At 40.3% G+C, this 20,590-nt stretch overlaps 1 protein-coding gene across 1 annotated transcript in view; it reads left to right on the top strand.

Moving 5' to 3' along the window:
• LOC118814116 (voltage-dependent R-type calcium channel subunit alpha-1E) overlaps window positions 1–20,590 on the top strand; it is a 162,726-nt gene that overhangs the window by 8,193 nt on the left and 133,943 nt on the right. Inside the window, exons 2-3 of the mRNA XM_036579777.1 lie at window positions 6,068–6,173; window positions 8,767–8,906. Coding sequence (XP_036435670.1) covers window positions 6,068–6,173; window positions 8,767–8,906 — 246 coding nt within the window. The remainder of the gene's footprint in view (window positions 1–6,067; window positions 6,174–8,766; window positions 8,907–20,590) is intronic.

Genomic DNA, 20,590 nt, shown 5'->3' with positions numbered 1-20,590 from the left:
AGAACCTTTTTGAAAAAGGTTCAGTATAGCACCAAAAAGAGTTCTACTATTGTAACAACACTGACATCATAACTTTAGAAGGGTGCTAAATTGAACTCTTTTAAAAAAGGTTCTATATGGAACCATATACAACGCATTTTCCATCAGTCTGAGGAGCCACTTAATGATGCAGAGAGCCCTTTAATCGTGCAAAGGGTTTTTTGAGCATTTATGCTTCTATACAGAATCATTTCATTTGCTAAAGAACCCTTGAAGAACCATCTTTTATGAGAGTGTAGTCTACAGCTGAAATCAATCTACCTAATGGTGAAGTTGTATCATGGCACATCTTACTGGAGTATGATTTTATCTGTATTGGATCTAATTAGTGTCAAGTAATGTCTGGAGTTCATTACCTTTGTGCTAAACGAAGGGCTAAAAACAATGAAGTTTTCAATAAGTCTGTTTTTTTTATTTTTAATTGCCAAAAAAGATTGAAAAGTCTTCCATAAAATTTCTATTTATCCCTGTTTGGTTGTTCAGATGCACTGAAACTAATTTAAAATATTCCCAGCTTCCATATTTTTAGATACCGTGACATTGTCTTTACTTTAGAATATAGGATCTAAATTGACTTGAATTGAGAACTTGTTTAGCTCATTTATTTCTCTTTATGAATTGATAAACTCCACAAATCACGTGGCACTATCTAGAACCTACAGGAAATTCTGCAGTTATACAGGAATAGGATATGAATTTAGATTCTAATTAATGACCAATTATAAATGATTATGAATTATCACAACTAATAATGCCATTATTAGTGATTTCCACATAATAACCTCCAGCAATGTACAAATACAAGTCATAATGAATAAAGCTTAATGCATCTGTTTCTCTGCATGCTTTGTTAGCCCCCTTTTACCCTGTTCTTCAGTGGTCAGGACCCCCATGGACCCTCACAGAGCAGGTACTATTTGGGTGGTGGATCATTCTCAGCACTGCAGTAACACTGATGTGGCGGTGGTGAGTCAGGCACTGCTGTGTCTGATTGACTCGTACCAGCACAACACACACTAACACACCACCACCATGTCAGTGTTACTGCAGTGCTGAGAATGATCATACCTGCTCTGTGAGGGTCCATGGGGGTCCTGACCACTGAAGAACAGGGTAAAAGGGGGCTAACAAAGTATCAGAGAAACAGATGGACTACAGTCTGTAACTGTAGAACTACAAAGTGCACCTATATAGTAAGTGGAGCTGATAAAATGGACAATGAGTGTAGAAACAAGGAGATGGTCAGAATGTTATGCCTGACCGGTGTATATTTAATGTTTTATCTTTTACAATGTGTTAAACTCGGCAAATAAACAGAAATCTTGCACTAAAATTTGCTGAAAAATGCCATATTAAAGTGTGTTCTCTGTAGAGGATAACGCTGAGAATGTCCCAGGGTGTTCAAACTGGACTAAAGAACACTGGACTATAGGAACCCGTTCGGACATCATTGGATTTTTGCGATGCAGATTTCTTGCTGTTTTCTTTCCCTTTGTGTATCTTTTCTTTTCTCGTCTACCTAAATGCTTTTATTTGCGTCTGTTTTTCCGTTCTGTTCTCCGTCTGCGTGTCTCGCGCTGTTTCTTCGAGTGTGTGTTGGCTGAGAGTGTGCGAGTCGTTATTTTCACCTCCATCTAACGAGGTTTGGAGCCAGTATGAAAACACAGAAATGCAGACAGCGCCGCTATTTTTAAACCCGTTTGAGACCGGAGTGAGTGTGTGATGTGTGTGTCCCAGAAGCTCTCATTAGAGACTCCGCTTGTGAGTAAATGACACACATTTCTGTAGCGCTAATAAATGATAGAAGAGCAGCTGAAACCTTTACATATATATACTTTACAAACGTCAGAGACCCCATTTAATTCATTTCATTTCCAGTCAAAACAGCCTTTAAGTACCAGTTATTCATTTTTTTGTGTCAGGAAAAAAGCAAAAAACACACGTTTAACAGAAACTCACACAGAAGCCTCAACAACTAAATCTACTCTCAGCTGTTCGAGTGTCACTGAGTCACTCTGTCCCTTTATTCCAGCTTCCATTCTTTTCAGGAGACTCACTTTCAGCTCCTCAAAGAATCTGCAGACACACCTCCAAAGTTCAGTCTTAGAAGCTGGTTGATCATTTTCTGAAGTAATCAAACACATTCAGCGGTGTTGAGGTCTGGACTCTGGGGTGGTCCGTCCATTGGTCAGCTTCTTTGTTTGATGTGTCCGTCTCCTTTTCTCAGTGAGGTTCTTCTTGATCAGCTACACATCCTTTCAGACCCACAGCGCTGAGTCGTCTTCTCACAGTGGAAGGATGGACAGAAACACCTGTGGATGTTTTCAGATCTGAAGCAGCTTGATTTTCTCCTCTCTCTCAGAGATGAAAGCTTTAAGTGCTGTTTATCTGATGGGGGCAGTTTTGGTGGCTACTAGGTCTTCCAGGTGGTTGTTAGGAGCCTTAATTTCTCCTTCATTTTGCAAATGGTTTACCTTATATCTAATCTCCTCAGAAATATCTCCTAAAAAAGAATAACTTGCACTTAATTGCTGTTTTGATGGGAAATTAAATACGTTAAGGGAGTTCTCTGACTTTTGAACAGCACTGTATATCTATATTCTTCTCATTAACATCACCTGTATCATTTCAAGAAACTATCAAAGTTGACTGAAATTTACTTTGGATTACTTTGTTTGCAGGCAGCATGGTGGCGCAGTGGATAGCGCTGTCGCCTCACAGCAAGAATGGCCTGGGTTCGATTCCCGGCCGGGTAGCCAGGGTCATTTCTGTGTCTCCCCATGTCTGTGTGGGTTTCCTCCCACAGTCCAAAAACATGTAGTTAAGCTGATTGGACATGCTGAATTGCCCGTAGGTGTCTGCCCTGCGATAGACTGGTGACCTGTCCAGGGTGTATCCTGCCTTCTGCCCAATGACAGCTGGGATGGGCTCCAGCGACCCAGAAGGATAAGCGGTTTAGATGATGTATGTAATTTGTTTGCTATTAGAGCTTTAATTCCCACTGCTATGGCGATAATTAAGGCTTTTCTAGTGGCAGTCACTAATACTGTCGCAGACTTAAGTCCCAATGACAGTGAAGGAGCTTCGGCTAACCTGAAACGATGCAGAGTAAAGCTGCACTGTAAACAGACTGGTGAGAACAGGCTACTAGCCCAAGCTAAACCTGACTTGACATGCCAAGTTCAACAGGTTATCCCTTTCCCTTCTGCAATGGAACTGATGAAAAACGAAATATAATTACATTAAGTATATGATAACGTAAAGAGAATGAGTGATTAATCTTTTTAATTTGCTGGCCCACAATTCTCACCTATGTGTCACAGGACAGTTCTTTTTCTTTTTTAGTGTAGGTTTTTTTTATTTTTTATTTTGCAATGTTTAGCTGAAGTCATTACCCATGACTGTATCCCTACTGTACACTAAACCCTAATGCTAACTGCCTTTATAGCAGAGTATGTGGCATATTGTAGGCTTGGATGATAGGATTTTCACAAATTATGTTTCATAATGTTCAGTTTTTCTGAGGTTTTTGAACAAGTTGGAATTAAAAAAAAGGAACCAGCAAAACAGTAATGCTGCATTAAAGAAGACTGTGAGTCTCTGAAAACTATGAGTGCATGATTTTTTATGGTCCACACTGCTCTGTGTGAGTAACAGAGTGACTGTGCTGATGTGTGTTAAGGTGCGTGTGCGTGTGTGTAGATGAACAGGGCTGATGATGCTTAGAGACATTTTAACTGCCGCCGAGTCCTGGAGACGGGGCTGGAGCCTGTTGCCACGGATACGGCTCTCTGTCTTAGGTGATCTCAAACACCTCCCCTCTCCCCCTCTCCCTCTCTCTCTCTCTCGCTCACTTTCTTCTCCTTTATCACTCTCCTTTCTCTTATTCTGGAGGTCAGGGTAAATGATGGGAAAATCAGTGTATATAACAGTTTCATAACCCCAATCCTACTTAGTCTCTCTACCCCATAACCCCTATATCCTCCATTACCCCTACACCCCCTCTCTATTCTGCCTAGTCCCTATTCCCCATAACCCTTATTCTGACCATCCTCTTTAGCCCCTACACCCCTTATCCCCTATCTTCCTTAGCTTCTTCCTTAGCCTCTACATCCTTTAGTCCCTATCCTTCTTGACCTCTCACCCCTTATCCCCTATCTTCCTTAGCTTCTTCCTTAGCCTCTACATCCTTTAGTCCCTATCCTTCTTGACCTCTCACCCCTTATCCCCTATCTTCCTTAGCTTCTTCCTTAGCCTCTACACCCTTTAGCCCCATACTTCATAGTGTCTACATCCCTTACCCCTTAAACCCCTTAACCCCTATCCTCTTTAGCCCCTACACCCCTTAGACCCTATCCTCTCTAGCCCCATTCCTCTCTAGCCCCATTCCTCTCTAGCCCCTTTCCTCTCTAGCCCCAGCCCTAACAAATGGCACAAAATAAGGGGGGTGTATTTATAACACCTTCAACACCAGTGATATTGCATCGTCGTTGTGAGCTGAAACAGAGTGGCTGGGTGAATGAAGATGCTGAGCTGTAGGAAAAAATGTCTCTGATTGTGTGAAGCAGCACTTTAAACAGCTAACTTCACCACCTTTTACTTCTATCACATCACACAATTACGGTCTATCTACAAAATATATTTGGAGCACTGGTTTGTCAGAAAAGGTCTGCCACCTGAAGCAGAGCATCCAGTTATGTATATTTCTGCCTATTATTAGATTTATTTATTATACCTTTCTTAAAGGATTTTTTTTTGTATTTCAGTGACAAAAAATGAAAACTGCTAGGGTAAAGGTTGAAAAACTGATACGGACACTGATATACTGAATATGTGCTAGAAAATGCATGACCTTATTCCTGTTGTCTGGCATTCGGTCTAGTCGAACTGTGCTGTCATGGGGCAAAGTCTCCAGCTCATGGCCAAGTGAATCTCTGTAGACGTAATGCAAAATCTCAGACTCACAGCCCTGTTAGACTCTGCTCTTGCGGTGGGAAATGTCCCGGCTCGTGGCCAAGTCAAATTCTGTTGTCATGATGCAAAGTCCCCGGCTCATGGCCTAGTCAACCTCTGATGCCATGGTGAGAAATGTCCCAGCTCGTGGCCAAGTCACACTCCATTGTCACAATGCAAAGTCCCGGCTCATGGCCTAGTCAACTTCTGATGCCATGGTGAGAAATGTCCCGGCTCAAGGCCAAGCCAAACTTTGTTGTCGCGATGCAAAGTCCCCAGCTTATGGCCTAGTCAAGCTCTGATACCACGGTGATAAATGTCCCAGCTTGTGGCCAAGTCAAACTCTGTTGTTACGATGCGAAGTCCCCGGCTCATGGCCTAGTCAAGCTCTGATACTATGGTGAGAAATGTCCCGGCTCTCAACCTAGTCAAACTCAGCTAGCGTGTTAAGAAGTGTCCCAACTCATGACCTAGTCAGACTCCACTATAGCACTGAAGAGTCTCCCGGCTCACAGCCTTGTAAAACTCCACTACCACGGTGAAAAAAGTCTTGGCTCGCGGCCCAGTCAAATTCTGCCGCTGTGAGGCAAAGTCTCTTGGCTGGTTCTCAGTCGATGATAGAAAACTCCAGAGCCGGCAAGGACAGTTCAAAACAAATCACAAACACAAACACACACGAACAAAGCAAAGCAAACTAACAAACAAAAACCTGATGTACAGTAGCAGCTAAAGTGTGCATAGTGTTCCGACACCAGGTGCTTTCACAAACACACAAACACACAAACACACCAACCACAAGTTTACATACAGCAGACTAGCAGACTAAACAGAACAAAGCTGCACTCTTGTCCCTCTCTACCATCTGCTTTCGTGATATTCCTATTCTAACAGGACTACTAAACCTAGCTGAGCTGAATCAGGAGTGTTTTAGCCAGATTTTCACAACACTCAACACTAGATCAGCTGCTTATGGGTTATTTGAGACAAGGTATTTGAGATTATGTGGTTCCTGAGTTCTGGGTGTTGTTTATGTATGTAATGTGTGTTTGTTTGCTCCTTAACTCCTTCAATTCACTCCGTTTGAGTACATGATTCTGGCCACCATCATCGCTAACTGCATTGTTCTGGCACTGGAGCAGCACCTGCCTGGAGAGGATAAAACACCAATGTCCAAAAAACTGGTGAGAATACACACACAATCATTACGTACACATTCACCATGACATACACTGAATTGTATGTTTAATACTCCTTCATTGTATCTCAAGTCATTCACCTTTTTATCAATAACACCTACCCTAAAGACCCATTATACAGCAGGAGGGAACATCTACACCTTCAAACAAAAAGAAATGTAATTTCTAGGTTATTTTTATTTGATATATCCATCATGCTTGTTGTATTTATACCCCAAGTATTGTAGTAATTCTCTTACTCCCCTGTCAGAACAGAAAATTGTCCAATTGGATTATTTTCTCGATTGTATCTAGGAAGATACAGCCAGTTCCTCTCCCATTGGTTAGGACGTCAGAAGCTAGACTGAGGGCCTTACATGTTAGATTAACAACCAACATAATTAGGTAGTGACAGAGTTAAAACATCCCTCTATAGGCCTTCTGGAAGTTCTAGATATGCCACTGACTGTGAATACAAGCTGTAGTCTAAGCAGGTTTGAGTTAGTTGTTAGGAATGGAAAACAGCGGCGGCAGCTCTATGTCCGAACTCTTTACTGAAAGAGTCACTGTAAAACTGATGCATACAAGCTCAGATATGTGCTAATGTCTGTTACAAGCTTCAGATAAAACAATTATTGTGTCTTTTACAAGCTTCAGATGTTCATGTGTAATCTAGAACAGCCAAAAAATGTCCATATGAATCGCCATTAGCTTAGCACTAACATACTAGACATATTAGACATATTAGAAATCCCATAGTGGCAAAAATTATGATTTTTTTCCGAAATTGCCATTTTATTCCTTAGGTTTTACATTTTTTCACCTCATTTTGACATTTTTGGCCCAAACTGAAGGCCTACTAGTACACACATAGTATTAGTGTTGCAGAGTTACTCAAAAAAGTAATTACTTCTGTCAAAGTGTGACAGGATTATGTTACTTATTGTTTCATGGAAAAAGTAATGACATTATTCATTAGCTTATTTCTAATTTTCTCTGTTCAACCTGCTTTTGCTTACTTTACAAGGGAAAACCAAGCAGTCCTTTCAGTAATTTATCAGAAAGAAATAATCATAGTAAACATCATTTAAAAGGTCTGATGCTGCTGATGCTGAAAAGTGAAAAACTATTTGGTAGAAACAGTTAAAAAACACTGAAATATAAGCTTTATGAATAAAGTGTAAGTGTTACAGAGCTGTTTGTGAATGGAAATGGAGTCTGGTCTGTTTACGTGAGCTTCTCTTCTTCAGCACAGAGATCTTTATCACTTTCATAGTAGCGTGATTAGATGATTGTACAGATTGATGGCTGAGTTTGTGGAGCTTCCCACATGCGCATTAGTGCAACGCACACTAACACGCCACCACCACGTCAGTATCATTGCAGTGCTGGGAATGATCCACCACCCAAATAGTACCTGCTCTGTGGGGGTCCCGTGGGGGTCCTGACCACTGAAGAACAGGGTAACGAGGTATGAGAGAAACAGATGGACTACAGTAACTGTAGAAACTATATGGTCAGTGGAGCTGATTAAATGGACAGTGAGTGTAGAAACAAGGAGGTGGTCAGAATGTTGTGGTTGATTGGTGTGTGTTGTTGTAGCTCATGACTGCTGTCTGACTGACAGTCTCTGTTCATTCAGTTGATCTAAAAACACTGATTCACTGAAACTGATTCATCTCTCGGTGCTGAATGGAGCTGGAGTGGACGTCCACCCACGCACAGAGAAATATTATCAAGCTGTTTTATTTTTAATGTAGGACACGCTCTCTCTCTCTCTTACTCGCTGTTCTCCCTCTCTGCCTCTCACACACAAATACATACAAATAAACTAATGTTCAAAATTTTGAGTTCACTTTGCACTTTAATCAGGAGTATTGTACCATTACAGTTACCAGATCAGTGTCAATACTGGCGCTTCACCTCTTTTTGCTGTGCCCCCTTGTGGCCATTCTATGGTGGCTGAGAAGAGCCAATGAACTGCAAATAAAAAACAAGCTGCAAACTCAGAAAACACTTCAAAATGACTACACTAGCACTAAATCTCACAAAGAAAAGAGAATACTTTAGAAAAACAACGAGGTTCTCACTGAAGCCTGAGTAGACTGATAAACCAATGTGATCAGTTATTAATTCCAGTGTTACTAAACTCTGCTAAAGCCTGATCATCCTGAGCACTGCAGCAACACTGACGTGGTGGTGGTGTGTTAGCATGTGTTGTGCTGGTACGAGTGGATCAGACACAGCAGTGCTGCTGGAGTTTTTAAACACTGTGTCCAATCACTGTCCACTCTATCCACACTGTCCACTCTATCAGAGACAATAGCTCATCTGCTGCACAGTTTGTGTTGGTCATCCTCTAGTCCTTCATCAGTGGTCACAGGACGCTGCCCACAGGACGCTGTTGGCGGGATATTTTTGGTTGGTGGACTATTCTCAGTCCAGCAGTGACACTGAGGTGTTTAAACACTCCAGCAGCACTGCTGTGTCTGATCCATTGATGTACATGCACACATATACACCACCACAGCTGTCTTATTTACTGTTTTTGTTTGTGTTTACTATTATTTATTTACTCCTGACTGTTTCCTTCCTGCAGGAGAAAACTGAGCCGTACTTCATTGGGATGTTTTGTTTTGAAGCTGGAATAAAGATCGTGGCTCTGGGATTCGTATTCCATAAAGGATCCTACCTGAGGAACGGCTGGAACGTGATGGACTTCATTGTGGTGCTGAGCGGGTGAGGGTTCAAATCTGTGATGTGGAATATTTTCCTCAGAGCTTCATTTTATAATATTTAATAGTTACAGAATGAGCTGTGAGTGGCAGTGCTGTACAGTGAGTTTTTACAGAGTGTCTGAAATCAGTGTGATGTTCCGATTTTGATGGACACTGTGTTACCTTTGACTTGCAGTGCACGACTATATTGTTCTTCGCTTTATACTATTTTTCTTCTCTTTTATTATTCTTATTTTTCTGCTGCATTTTTGCCGCATAACTCGTCCCTCAGTTTTCGAGATATCAAGATTGTCCGGTCTGATTGTGTGATTTGGGGTTGTATACAGCTTTTTGATCGGATGCACGGTTTCCGTGTAGCAATGGAATTTTGTGGAATTTTTTGCATAGGAATGAATAGGTTGCAAAAGTTTCTCCACCTTTCTTGTGTCACAATGATACAAATACACTAATACACACTCAACACTCCACACACACACACACCATACACAAACCACACACATACTTTTAAGGTAGCAGGAGATTTATTTATTTTTTTTAGGTAGCAGTGTATTTAAGGTAGCACTGGATTTAAGGTAGCAGGTTTAAGGTAGCAGGAGATTTAAGGTGGAAGTGGATTTAAGGTAGCAATGATTTAAGGAAGCAATAAAGTTAAGGTAGCAGGAAATTTAAGGTGGCAACCATAGCAACCACATAGCAACCACCTGTGATACCATAGCAACCACCTAGCATCCACTTAGCAACATAATAGCAACTACCTAGCAACCACATAGGAACACCATAGCAACCCCCTGGGATACCATAGAAACACCATAGCAAGTACCTAGCAGCCATTTAGCAACACCATAGCAACCACCTAGCAACCATACAGCAACATCATAGCAACCGCCTAGCATCCACATAGTAACACCATAGCAACCATGTAGCAGCCACACAGCAACACAATATGAACCATTTAAACACATTATTTTTCTCATACTGTTCATCTCTATGAAACGCTTTGTTAGAGCTCCTGTGTCTTTAAGCCCCGCCTCCCTATAAGCCCAGTGCGCTCTGATTGGTCAGCTCACCCACTCTGTACTGCCAGAGCTGTTCCATCTTCCCCCTACACGTCCTGCCCCTGTCTTGCATTCTGCAGATGGACCACTGTGGCCACATCTGCTTATTAAAACTGTATTTATTTTTCTGTAAAGTCGCTTGCAAATATTGGTTGTCGTGGTTTATGGTGTTTTGGGCTTGTTTGTAAAGTATGGTTGCTTTTTTGGGCTCACTCCCTGATCCTGTCTCTCTCCACCACACCTAACAGAGCAAAACTGCTAATCCCTTTCCCTCCTCCCCTCCCATTACAGATCAAAACAAATCAAAATCGCACCATTGATGGTCCTTCGATGATGGAGTTTCTTTAGCTAGTTCATTAACAGTGTCTGGGATTAAGTGGGAGAAACGCAGAAACAAATACAAAAAATACAGAACTGATTGACGAAACTAGGAGGACAAGAGACAAATTACAGTATTTTTAATAACTTTTTTTAAATAACACTTCTTGCTCATTAAATGCAAAATAAAATAAATAAATAAATAAGTAAATAAAAAGGGCTGTGTGAGGGCGAGCTGAGTGCCGAGCTCGCTGGTAGGTAACAAAGGAAAAGGGCTGGAATTCCAGCGAGGCGTTTCAGGCAGCTGAGAAAAGTGGATTCTGTGGGAGAGAGTTTCTCCCTCTGGAGGGAACTTTGAGCTTTGTGACTTTGCAGAACGTTTACATGCACAAAAAGATACAGCTCACTAAAGGAAAGAGAAACTGGGAAAGCGTGATGGGTCTGTTTCATAGGATTTGTACTTATTAGCAGTGCTGTTTGTTAGTGATTGTGTTGTCAGACTGATCAGTGTTGATCAGTGTAGACCTTTTCGCTCTGTAGAGGATTTTAATTGTAATTTCCTGCTTCACTCTCAATCATGGCTTTATATAGGCCTGTGGAGATCACCTGATTTAGATCTCTCTCTCTTTCTCGCTCTCTCACTCTGTCTCTCGCTCTCTCTCTCTCTCTCTCTTTCTCTTACCCTCGCTCACTCTCTCTCACTCTCTTTCTCTCTCTCTCGCTCTCTCAATCTGGCTCTCTTCAGTCTCTTTCTGTCTCTTGCTCTTTTCAGTCTCTCTCTCTCTCTCTCTCTCTCTCACTGTCTCTCTCTCTCTCTCTCTCTCTCTCTTTTGTATGGTCCATTTCTATTTCTCTTTTAATCTTCATTCTCTGTTTCTTCATTTTCTCTCTCTGTATGTCCATCTCTCCCTCTCTTTTCTTGCTATGTGTGTTTTTTGTCTTTCTTTCTTTCTTTGTTTTTTTCCTGTTGTTTTTTTCTGTCATTCTTTCGTTCTTGCTTTCTTTCTTTTTTCTTTCTTTCTTTTCTCTTTGTTTTCTCAATTTTTTCTGCCTTTCTTTCTTTTTTTTTCTTTCCATTGTTTTTCTTTTGTTTTTTTTTCTTTGTTTTTTCTGTCTTTGTTTTTTTCTTTTTTCTTTCTTGCTTGCTTTCTTTCTTTTTCTTTCTTTTTTCTCTTTTTTCTTTGTTTTTTTTCTGTCTTTCTTTCTTTCTTTCTCTTTCTTTCTTTCTTTCTCTCTCCCCTGACCCATTAGTTGTGTGATTTATTTACTAAGTAGACACTTTATGTACTCTATACTGTTACTTTATCTATGTTAATTCGTTCATCTGCTCTTAAAATAAATCTAGAATCTAGACACACACTTACACACAGACACACACACACTCTCACACACACACTCACACACAGACACACACACTCTCACACACACACACACACACACAGTGTTATAAATGAATTATTAATGTCTGTCACAGTGTTAAGTACAAAGAGAAATGGGGTTCTGGGTTCTTAGAGAATTTTACATGATTCTACTTCCATTCAATAATTAATGAACTCTGGCTCTCCAGCTTTATGAGGAGAGGAGAGAGAGAGAGAGAGAGAGAGAGAGAGAGAGAGAGAGAGAGAGAGAGATGGGCTCTGAGATGAGGCGATACAGTCATACATGCCCGTGTGGTGATGAGGTTGTGCTGAGTGTAACAGAAGTGAGTCATTAGGAGCTGAAAGCAGCTGATAGAGAGACTCACAGTGTCAGTGATAATGTAGACGGGGGGGGGGTAATTAATAAGCTGGAGGTTGGAGGTCGGTACTGAGGCTGAACTGATCTCCCTCTTTCCCTTTCTTTCGTTTTCACTGTCTCTTCACCACACAGACTGACCTGTGGACTATGGCCTTTCAGACACTCAATTAGAACATTAATCAGATGTATGTTCTGTTCTTCAGCTCCTCACAGTCAGCGGATGGACTGTTCCTCTTCAGTACAGTGAGGCTTCTGTAGCGCAGCTGTTTCTGTAGTACAGTAAAGCTTCTTTAGTACAGATGTTTCTTTAGTACAGCTGTTTCTTTAGCACAGCTGTTTCTTTAATACAGTGAGGCTTCTTTAGTACAGTAAAGCTTCTTTAGTACAGATGTTTCTTTAGTACAGCTGTTTCTTTAGCACAGCTGTTTCTTTAATACAGTGAGGCTTCTTTAGTACAGTAAAGCTTCTTTAGTACAGTAAAGCTTCTTTAGTACAGCTGTTTCTTTAGTACAGCTGTTTCTTTAGCACAGCTGTTTCTTTAATACAGTAAAGCTTCTTTAGTGCAGCTGTTTCTTTAGTACAGCTGTTTTTTTAGTACAGCTGTTTCTTTAATACAGTTGTTTTTGTAGTACAGTGAGGCTTCTTTAGTACAGCTGTTTCTTTAGCACAGCTGTTTCTTTAGTACAGTAAAGCTTCTTCAGTACAGCTGTTTCTGTAGTACAGTAAAGCTTCTTTAGGCTTCTTTAGTACATCTGTTTCTGTAGTATGGTGAGGCTTCTTTAGTACAGCTGTTTCTTTTGTACAGCTGTTTCTTTAATACAGTGAGGCTTCTTTAATACAGTTGTTTTTGTAGTACAGTGAGGCTTCTTTAGTACAGCTGTTTCTTTAGCACAGCTGTTTCTTTAATACAGTAAAGCTTCTTTAGTGCAGCTGTTTCTTTAGTACAGTAAAGCTTCTTTAGTGCAGCTGTCTCTTTTGTACAGCTGTTTTTTAGTACAGCTGTTTCTTTAATACAGTTATTTTTGTAGTACAGTGAGGCTTCTTTAGTACAGCTGTTTCTTTAGTATAGCTGTTTCTTTAGTACAGTAAAGCTTCTTTAGTACAGCTGTTTAGTACAGTTAGGCTTCTTTAATACAGCTGTTTCTTTAGTACAGCTGTTTCTTTAGTACAGCTGTTTCTTTAGTACAGTAAAGCTTCTTTAGTACAGCTGTTTAGTACAGTTAGGCTTCTTTACTACAGCTGTTTCTTTAGTACAGCTGTTTCTTTAGTACAGTAAAGCTTCTTTAGGCTTCTTTAGTACAGCTGTTTCTGTAGTATGGTGAGGCTTCTTTAGTACAGCTGATTCTTTAGTACAGCTGTTTCTGTAGTATGGTGAGGCTTCTTTAGTACAGCTGATTCTTTAGTACAGCTGTTTCTGTAGTATGGTGAGGCTTCTTTAGTACAGCTGATTCTTTAGTACAGCTGTTTCTGTAGTATGGTGAGGCTTCTTTAGTACAGCTGTTTCTGTAGTATGGTGAGGCTTCTTTAGTACAGCTGTTTCTGTAGTATGGTGAGGCTTCTTTAGTACAGCTGATTCTTTAGTACAGCTGTTTCTGTAGTATGGTGAGGCTTCTTTAGTACAGCTGTTTCTATTTTTTAGTACAGCAAACAGACTGTAAGAGAAAGCAGGATTCGTCACAATAGTAATACCTGTTTATTAAAACCTTTTGACAACTCTGTATTTTGACACAATGATTCCTGTACATTACAGTGTACAATATTGTACAAGAATGTCTTAATTCCTACACCTTGCTGTTTAGTTCTTTTCACATAATTTCATAATAATTTATTTAGACTATCCTGGTACTTACCATCTTATTACCTAAAATAATTGCCTAGTACTTTGGAGTTTCTGCCTCACACTTACCTGGGTAATACCTAGAACCTGTGACACATTTCATAGTAATTCTTTTAGACTATCCTGGTACTTACCATCTTATTACTTAAAATAATTACCCAGCTGTTTCTTTAGTACAGTAAAGCTTCTTTAGTGCAGCTGTTTCTTTAGTACAGCTGTTTCTTTAGTACAGCTGTTTCTTTAGTACAGTAAAGCTTCTTTAGTACAGCTGTTTCTTTAGTATAGCTGTTTCTTTAATACAGTGAGGCTTCTTTAATACAGTTGTTTTTGTAGTACAGTGAGGCTTCTTTAGTACAGCTGTTTCTTTAGCACAGCTGTTTCTTTAGTACAGTAAAGCTTCTTTAGTACAGCTGTTTAGTACAGTTAGGCTTCTTTACTACAGCTGTTTCTTTAGTACAGCTGTTTCTTTAGTACAGTAAAGCTTCTTTAGGCTTCTTTAGTACAGCTGTTTCTGTAGTATGGTGAGGCTTCTTTAGTACAGCTGTTACTTTAGCACAGCTGTTTCTTTAATACAGTAAAGCTTCTTTAGGACAGCTGTTTCTTTAGTACAGCTGTTTTTTTAGTACAGCTGTTTCTTTAATACAGTTGTTTTTGTAGTACAGTGAGGCTTCTTTAGTACAGCTGTTTCTTTAGTACAGCTGTTTTTTTAGTACAGCTGTTTCTTTAGCACAGCTGTTTCTTTAGTACAGTAAAGCTTCTTTAGTACAGCTGTTTAGTACAGTTAGGTTTCTTTAGTACATCTGTTTCTTTAGTACAGCTGTTTCTGTAGTATGGTGAGGCTTTAGTACAGCTGATTCTTTAGTATAGCTGTTTCTTTAGTACACTTAGGCTTCTTTAGTACAGCTGGTTCTTTAGTATAGCTATTTTTTAGTACCGCTGTTTCTTTAGTACAGCTATTTTTTAGTACAGCTTTTTCTGTAGTACAGTAAAGCTTCTTTAGTGCAGCTGATTCTTTAGTACAGCTGTTTATTTAGTGCAGCTGTTTCTTTAGTACAGCTATTTTTTAGTACAGCTGTTTCTTTAGTACAGTAAAGCTTCTTTAGTGCAGCTGATTCTTTAGTACAGCTGTTTCTTTAGTGCAGCTGTTTCTTTAGTATAGCTATTTTTTAGTACAGCTGTTTCTTTAGTACAGTAAAGCTTCTTTAGTGCAGCTGTTTCTTTGGTACAGCTGTTTCTTTAGTATAGCTGTTTCTTTAGTGCAGCTGTTTCTTTAGTGCAGCTGTTTCTTTAGTGCAGCTGTTCCTTTAGTACAGTAAAGCCTCTTTAGTACAGCTAACTCACTGATGAGCATTAGATCTTAGTGAGGAGAAATGTACAGAGAGGCCTTCTTTAGTACAGCAAGGCTTTTTTGATTCTTCATTAGTACAATGAGGCTTTTATGTCAATTGATGTCTGAAGTCATGCATTTCACCCCATGACTGTAAATGTTTTGGAAACCCAGCTGTTCCTGATGTTTGGAAATCAACCTAAGCTGAGCTTTCCAGAGTCTACAGAGCAATCCATAAGTAACTGGACGGTGGCATAGTTTCTGTTTTTTGATCCTCATTTGAAATTCATCTGTAATGTGTGCAGTGCTTTTTGTCTCATTTTCTGTAATTGAAATGTTGCTCAGCTGGGTGATTAACACTCTCTCTTTTTTCTTTCTTTCTTTCTTTCTTTCTTTCTTTCTTTCTTTCTTGCTCTACTTCCCTCTCTGTCTCTGTCTCATCATCTCTTCATCTCTTTCTCTGTTTCATCAAAGCAGTTCGTCTCTATTAGGAGATGATGGAGGTGATGAGGTTTGGGGAAATCAGCTGATGAGTCACTGATGGCCGTTAGATCTTAATGAGGAGAAACGTGTAGACAGAGTGAGAGCTGTGTGTGTGTGTGTGTGTGTGTGTGTGTGTGTGTGTGTGTGTGTGTGTGCGTGTGTGTGTGTGTGTGTGCACATTTGAATGTGATACAGGCGAAACAGCATGGGGATTGGTGTTTATTGGCGTGTCTGACTTGGTAAATTATTAGTTCTAACAGTCAATATGTTTAATGGCTCTGTTGCAACCAAGCTTGTGACTGTACTCTGTTAACGTTCCATCTTTATCCATGCTATTGGTTATTTATAGATTATTGGTTTTTCTGATGTCATTTTGTTTTAGGGCTAAAGATTATTTGTAAAATCAATTAACTTTTATTTGACTGTTGTATAATTGATCCACTCATCTATTATACCTTTTTTGATTCCTCTACTTTTGCTGCCCTCATTGTTCAGTTCAAGTTCAAGCAATTTCTTTTTTTATGGTTCAGTGCAAGAATAGAAGTCATGTCGCCCCCTACACTTCCTGTAGTGTATTACAGTCTGTCAGAGTGACTGTGTGGATCATATGAACATTATAGAGGCTTTTTAAATGAAACAGTAGAAGCCATATCGCCCCCTACACTTCCTGTAGTGTATTACACTCTGTCAGAGTGACTGTGTGGATCATATGAACATTATAGAGGCTTTTTAAATGAAACAGTAGAAGCCATATCGCCCCCTGCACTTCCTGTAGTGTATTACAGTCTGTCAGAGTGACTGTGTGGATCATATGAACATTATAGAGGCTTTTTAAATGAAACAGTAGAAGCCATATCGCCCCCTACACTTCCTGTAGTGTATTACAGTCTGTCAGAGTGACTGTGTGGATCATATGAACATTATAGAGCGCTTTTTTGATTAAATGACTCGTCAATGAATCTTTTCCGTCTTGCTTTGCTGATAAGTTCGTGGACATGGGTCTTGCATGTGTTTTCAATCAGCCTTTGCTGCATTTATGTTTATGCTTTTGTGCGTAAGTGTGTTCTGGGCTTTTCTGTGTGTGTGTGTGTGTGTGTGTGTGTGTGTGTGTGTGTGTGTGTGTGTGGAGGAAGTAGAGATTAGCTCAGTGTGGTGTCTGGGTGGAGGGCTGTGATTGTGGAGCGTGTATGTGCATGTGGGTGGATGAGTGGATTGCTGCTGTCTTAAAGCTTAAAGCCTGTTATCTTCAGCCTCAGGACTCCACTCATTTAAATGTAAATGCAGTGCAGGCGCACTCAGGCCCGGCCTCAGGCCCACAGGCAGCAGCAGCTAAAGCAGGAAAAGGAGGAGGGCTCGTCCTGCCGACGTTAATGAGCACTGCTGTCTCACATGCGCGTACAGGCCTTTCATTAGCCCACTGCACTGCTAGTCCACTCACTTCTGCCAGCCATTTAAACATCTCACATTAACATACACGCTTCACTGTACCGTACAATAGGAGACATATGAGAAAACAGAGAAAAGCAATAGCAACAAATTTATCCCATTTCCTTTTACCCCAGTCAGATATGTTTAGAGTCCAATGTTTGCTTCCATTGACCATTATGTTTATGGCATTAACAGAATGTTGTAATCAATTTGCTTTGTTGTCCACTCAGAGAATGTATCTTAGCTAATACATGAAAGTTAGAGGGAAAACCACTCTTGAGCTAAGATGCTACCAGGAACAAGAGACAGTGCAGGGTGAAGTGTTAAGGCTACATGGTCCTCCAGACTGAGGTTTTTCAGAGACTCCAAAAGGAGTGTTATGAGAAAAAAAAAGAAAAACCGGTCAGATGGCCAAAAGAGACCAAAGAAACCCACAAATGAGAGAATTTTCTCAGTTAAAAATTTACGATAACCATTGGATTATTTTAGTTTAATGTTGTTTCTATGTATTATGGTCCTTTTCTTAATAACAAGCATAAAAAAATCGCTAGTAGTGCTGATGTCTTGGTAGCTAGCTTGCTAAATTTCCCGTTCCACCTTAAATGGTGTAGCAGTTACATTCTTAGGTGTCAGAACGGCTCCATTTAAGGTAGAACAGGTATATGATGCCCTAAATGTAACTAAAGCCCAGCAGTGAGGAGCTGAACTTTACCCTCCTCTGCTGTCACTGCAGACTGGCAGGGTCGCCTACAGAGCAGCGCTGGTAGCCGTTAAGACTTCATTCATTCACCTCAGCTTCTTGTTCAAATTTTCCCGTTCCACCTTAAATAGTGTGTGGGTGGTCCTTGTTTGAGGAGGGCAAAACAAAATGTGGGGAGGGCCGATGTTTTCACTGGGTGGGACTAACATGCATGGCGGCCAGACCAGCTACGAAAACAAAACACAGAAAAGCTCAGATTACACACACTCACACAGGGGGCGTGGCTTCATTCTGTGCTTAGGACTTTACATAGAAAACAGTTGTTTGCTGCTATGTTAATGTTTAAAATGTCATATATGAAACTATTAACCAAAAACTTTTGTGATGCTAATTGGTGGAACTCCATGGACAAAAATAAGTCACCTTGAATGCTTAAGGTGGTAGTAACTTCAAGCTACTGCAGATGGCGTTGCACATCTGGCGTTGATAATCGGGCTATAAATACCTGCAGGGTGTGCGACGGGACTCATGGATTGAGAAAAGGTGGTACAGTGCAGTGAATGTCTCGTTCGTTATGTGGAAAATGGTTCGCATAGCAGATGTTTGATTGCATTTGGGCGGCCAAAGGCCACAGTGTGAAGGAAGTAGCTGAATCTGCAGGTGCATTGAAGCGTGCAGTCATACGGGTCGACCAGCAGTGGAGAAATTCCTACATCCAGAAACTTGTCCAGTCCATGCCAAATCGAATCACAGCTGTTATTCATGCTTGTGGAGGTATTACACGCTATTAGGTATGTTTCAGTCACAGGAGGCACATTTTTTGTCCGGTGAGCGTACTTAGCCTTGCAGCTCCAGCACAAAACTAAAGAAGAAAACTTTATGTGTCTTGGCTGATCGACTACGTTTGGGGTAACAGGGGAAACAAGGTAAATTTTAACTGTCCTTCTAATGAGACCATCGGCGTCTCCGGCTGTGTGGATCCTGAGGTTCCTCCATGCGGAGATGCTGTCAGGTTTTGTGCTGGCAGGCTGCTGTGAGCTTGTGTCTGCGCGTGGGTGTTTTCCCTCTCAGGACACACAGCTGTCGCCCCTCTGCAGGCCCTGACAGGACTTTACTGTCCGCTATTTTAAACAGCACTGCGCTCAGAGGGACAGCGCTATAAAGAGAGAGAGAGAGAGAGAGAGAGAGAGAGTTAGGACAGAACTGTAATGAGGCAGACAGGTAGAAGCGCAGTAAGTCAGGTAGGAGAAGAGAGTGATGGACAGTGAGAACATTGCAGGAGGATCTGGAGCCCAGCGAGCAGAAGATGCTGCTGCTGTTCTGCTGTTTGTGCGGTCACAGTCCTCAGATAAGCGGTGTTGGGGTAGAAAGTGGGGTAACACTATTTGGATGGTCCACTGGAGATGCTTTGAAGATGCTCAGTATACCTTTAAGTAACATTTAACTAAATATCTACTGAACTTAAAGTTGAGTGGAGAAGATTCTATTAAATCGATCCCTACTTCTAAACCTAACCCTAAACCTTAATGTTGGTACCACCAGAAGGTTTGTTAATGGTTTAAGCATCTGTAGATCATCTACAGGGGGACTATCCAAATACAGTGTGACCAAATGTAGGTAATGCTTTTCATTTACAGTCTTCTAGACATTAACCGGGTGAGTACTAGGTGATTATTTTGGGTGCGAAATTCCAAGACAGTGTAACTAAATTAAACTGAAATCCATTGGAAGTTCTAGCTGTTAACTGAGTAAGTGTGAGCACCATCTCCAAACACTCTGTGATTATTTTGGCAAAAATAGGGTAATGACCCGACAGTCCAACTTAAAAAACAACACGTTCTAGACATCAAAGGGACCTTATCAATGGCTTATTATGGTTGATTATGAACTAATATCTCCCAGTGTACAGGAGAGTGTGTTTTGGTTGTTTATGGGCTAATATCTCCTATTCTAGCTTATATGAACGTTTATTGATGGTTTATTGATGTTGTTCGTGGCCTAATAAATCCTATTCTATTTTAAAGGATTGTTTTTTTGAGATTGTTTATGGACTAATATATCTTATTCTACTTTAAAGGATGTTTATTTAGGTTGTTTATGGACCAATACCTGCTATTACAGTGTTTAGGAGGGTGTCTTTTGGGTGTTTATGGGCTAATATCTGCTATTCTAACACATAGGATTGTTTATAGAGGTTGTTTGTAGCTTAGTATTTCCTGTTCTAGGAGTACTGAGTGATTATTTTGGGTGCGAAATTCTAAGACTATTTAATTAAATTAAACTGACATCCATTGGAAGTTCTAGCTGTTAACTGAGTAAGTGTGAGCACCATCTCCAAACACTCTGTGATTATTCTGGCAAAAATAGGGTAATGACCCGACAGTCCAACTTAAAAAACAACACGTTCTAGACATCATAGGGACCGTATCATACATTTTTATACTATTCCATTTGGTCCACTTATGATTTTGTGTTTTACTAAAAACATAATTAATTTCTACACAACTGTTTTAAGTCCTCTGTTTATTCCCTTAGATACAAACAGGCTGTTTGTTACTTTGTCTTTAAGACTGATATATGGAAATGAGCTCTGTTCTGAATTAAAAGCAATTAATCCAAATAGAAACCAAATATATTATCAATCTAGAGGAAATTTATTTGAGGTTGAGGTTTATGAAGTAATATCTCCTATTCTAGTGCAGGGAGTCATTTATTGATGGTGTTTATGGACTAACAAATCCTATTCAAGTGTATAAGACTAAACTGTGGACTAGCATTTTATTCTAGCCTATAGAATTGT

This window comes from Colossoma macropomum, unplaced genomic scaffold, assembly GCF_904425465.1.
Source record: "Colossoma macropomum unplaced genomic scaffold, Colossoma_macropomum, whole genome shotgun sequence".
NCBI classification, from domain to species: domain Eukaryota; kingdom Metazoa; phylum Chordata; class Actinopteri; order Characiformes; family Serrasalmidae; genus Colossoma; species Colossoma macropomum.
This window is presented reverse-complemented; position numbering and strand designations above follow the sequence as displayed.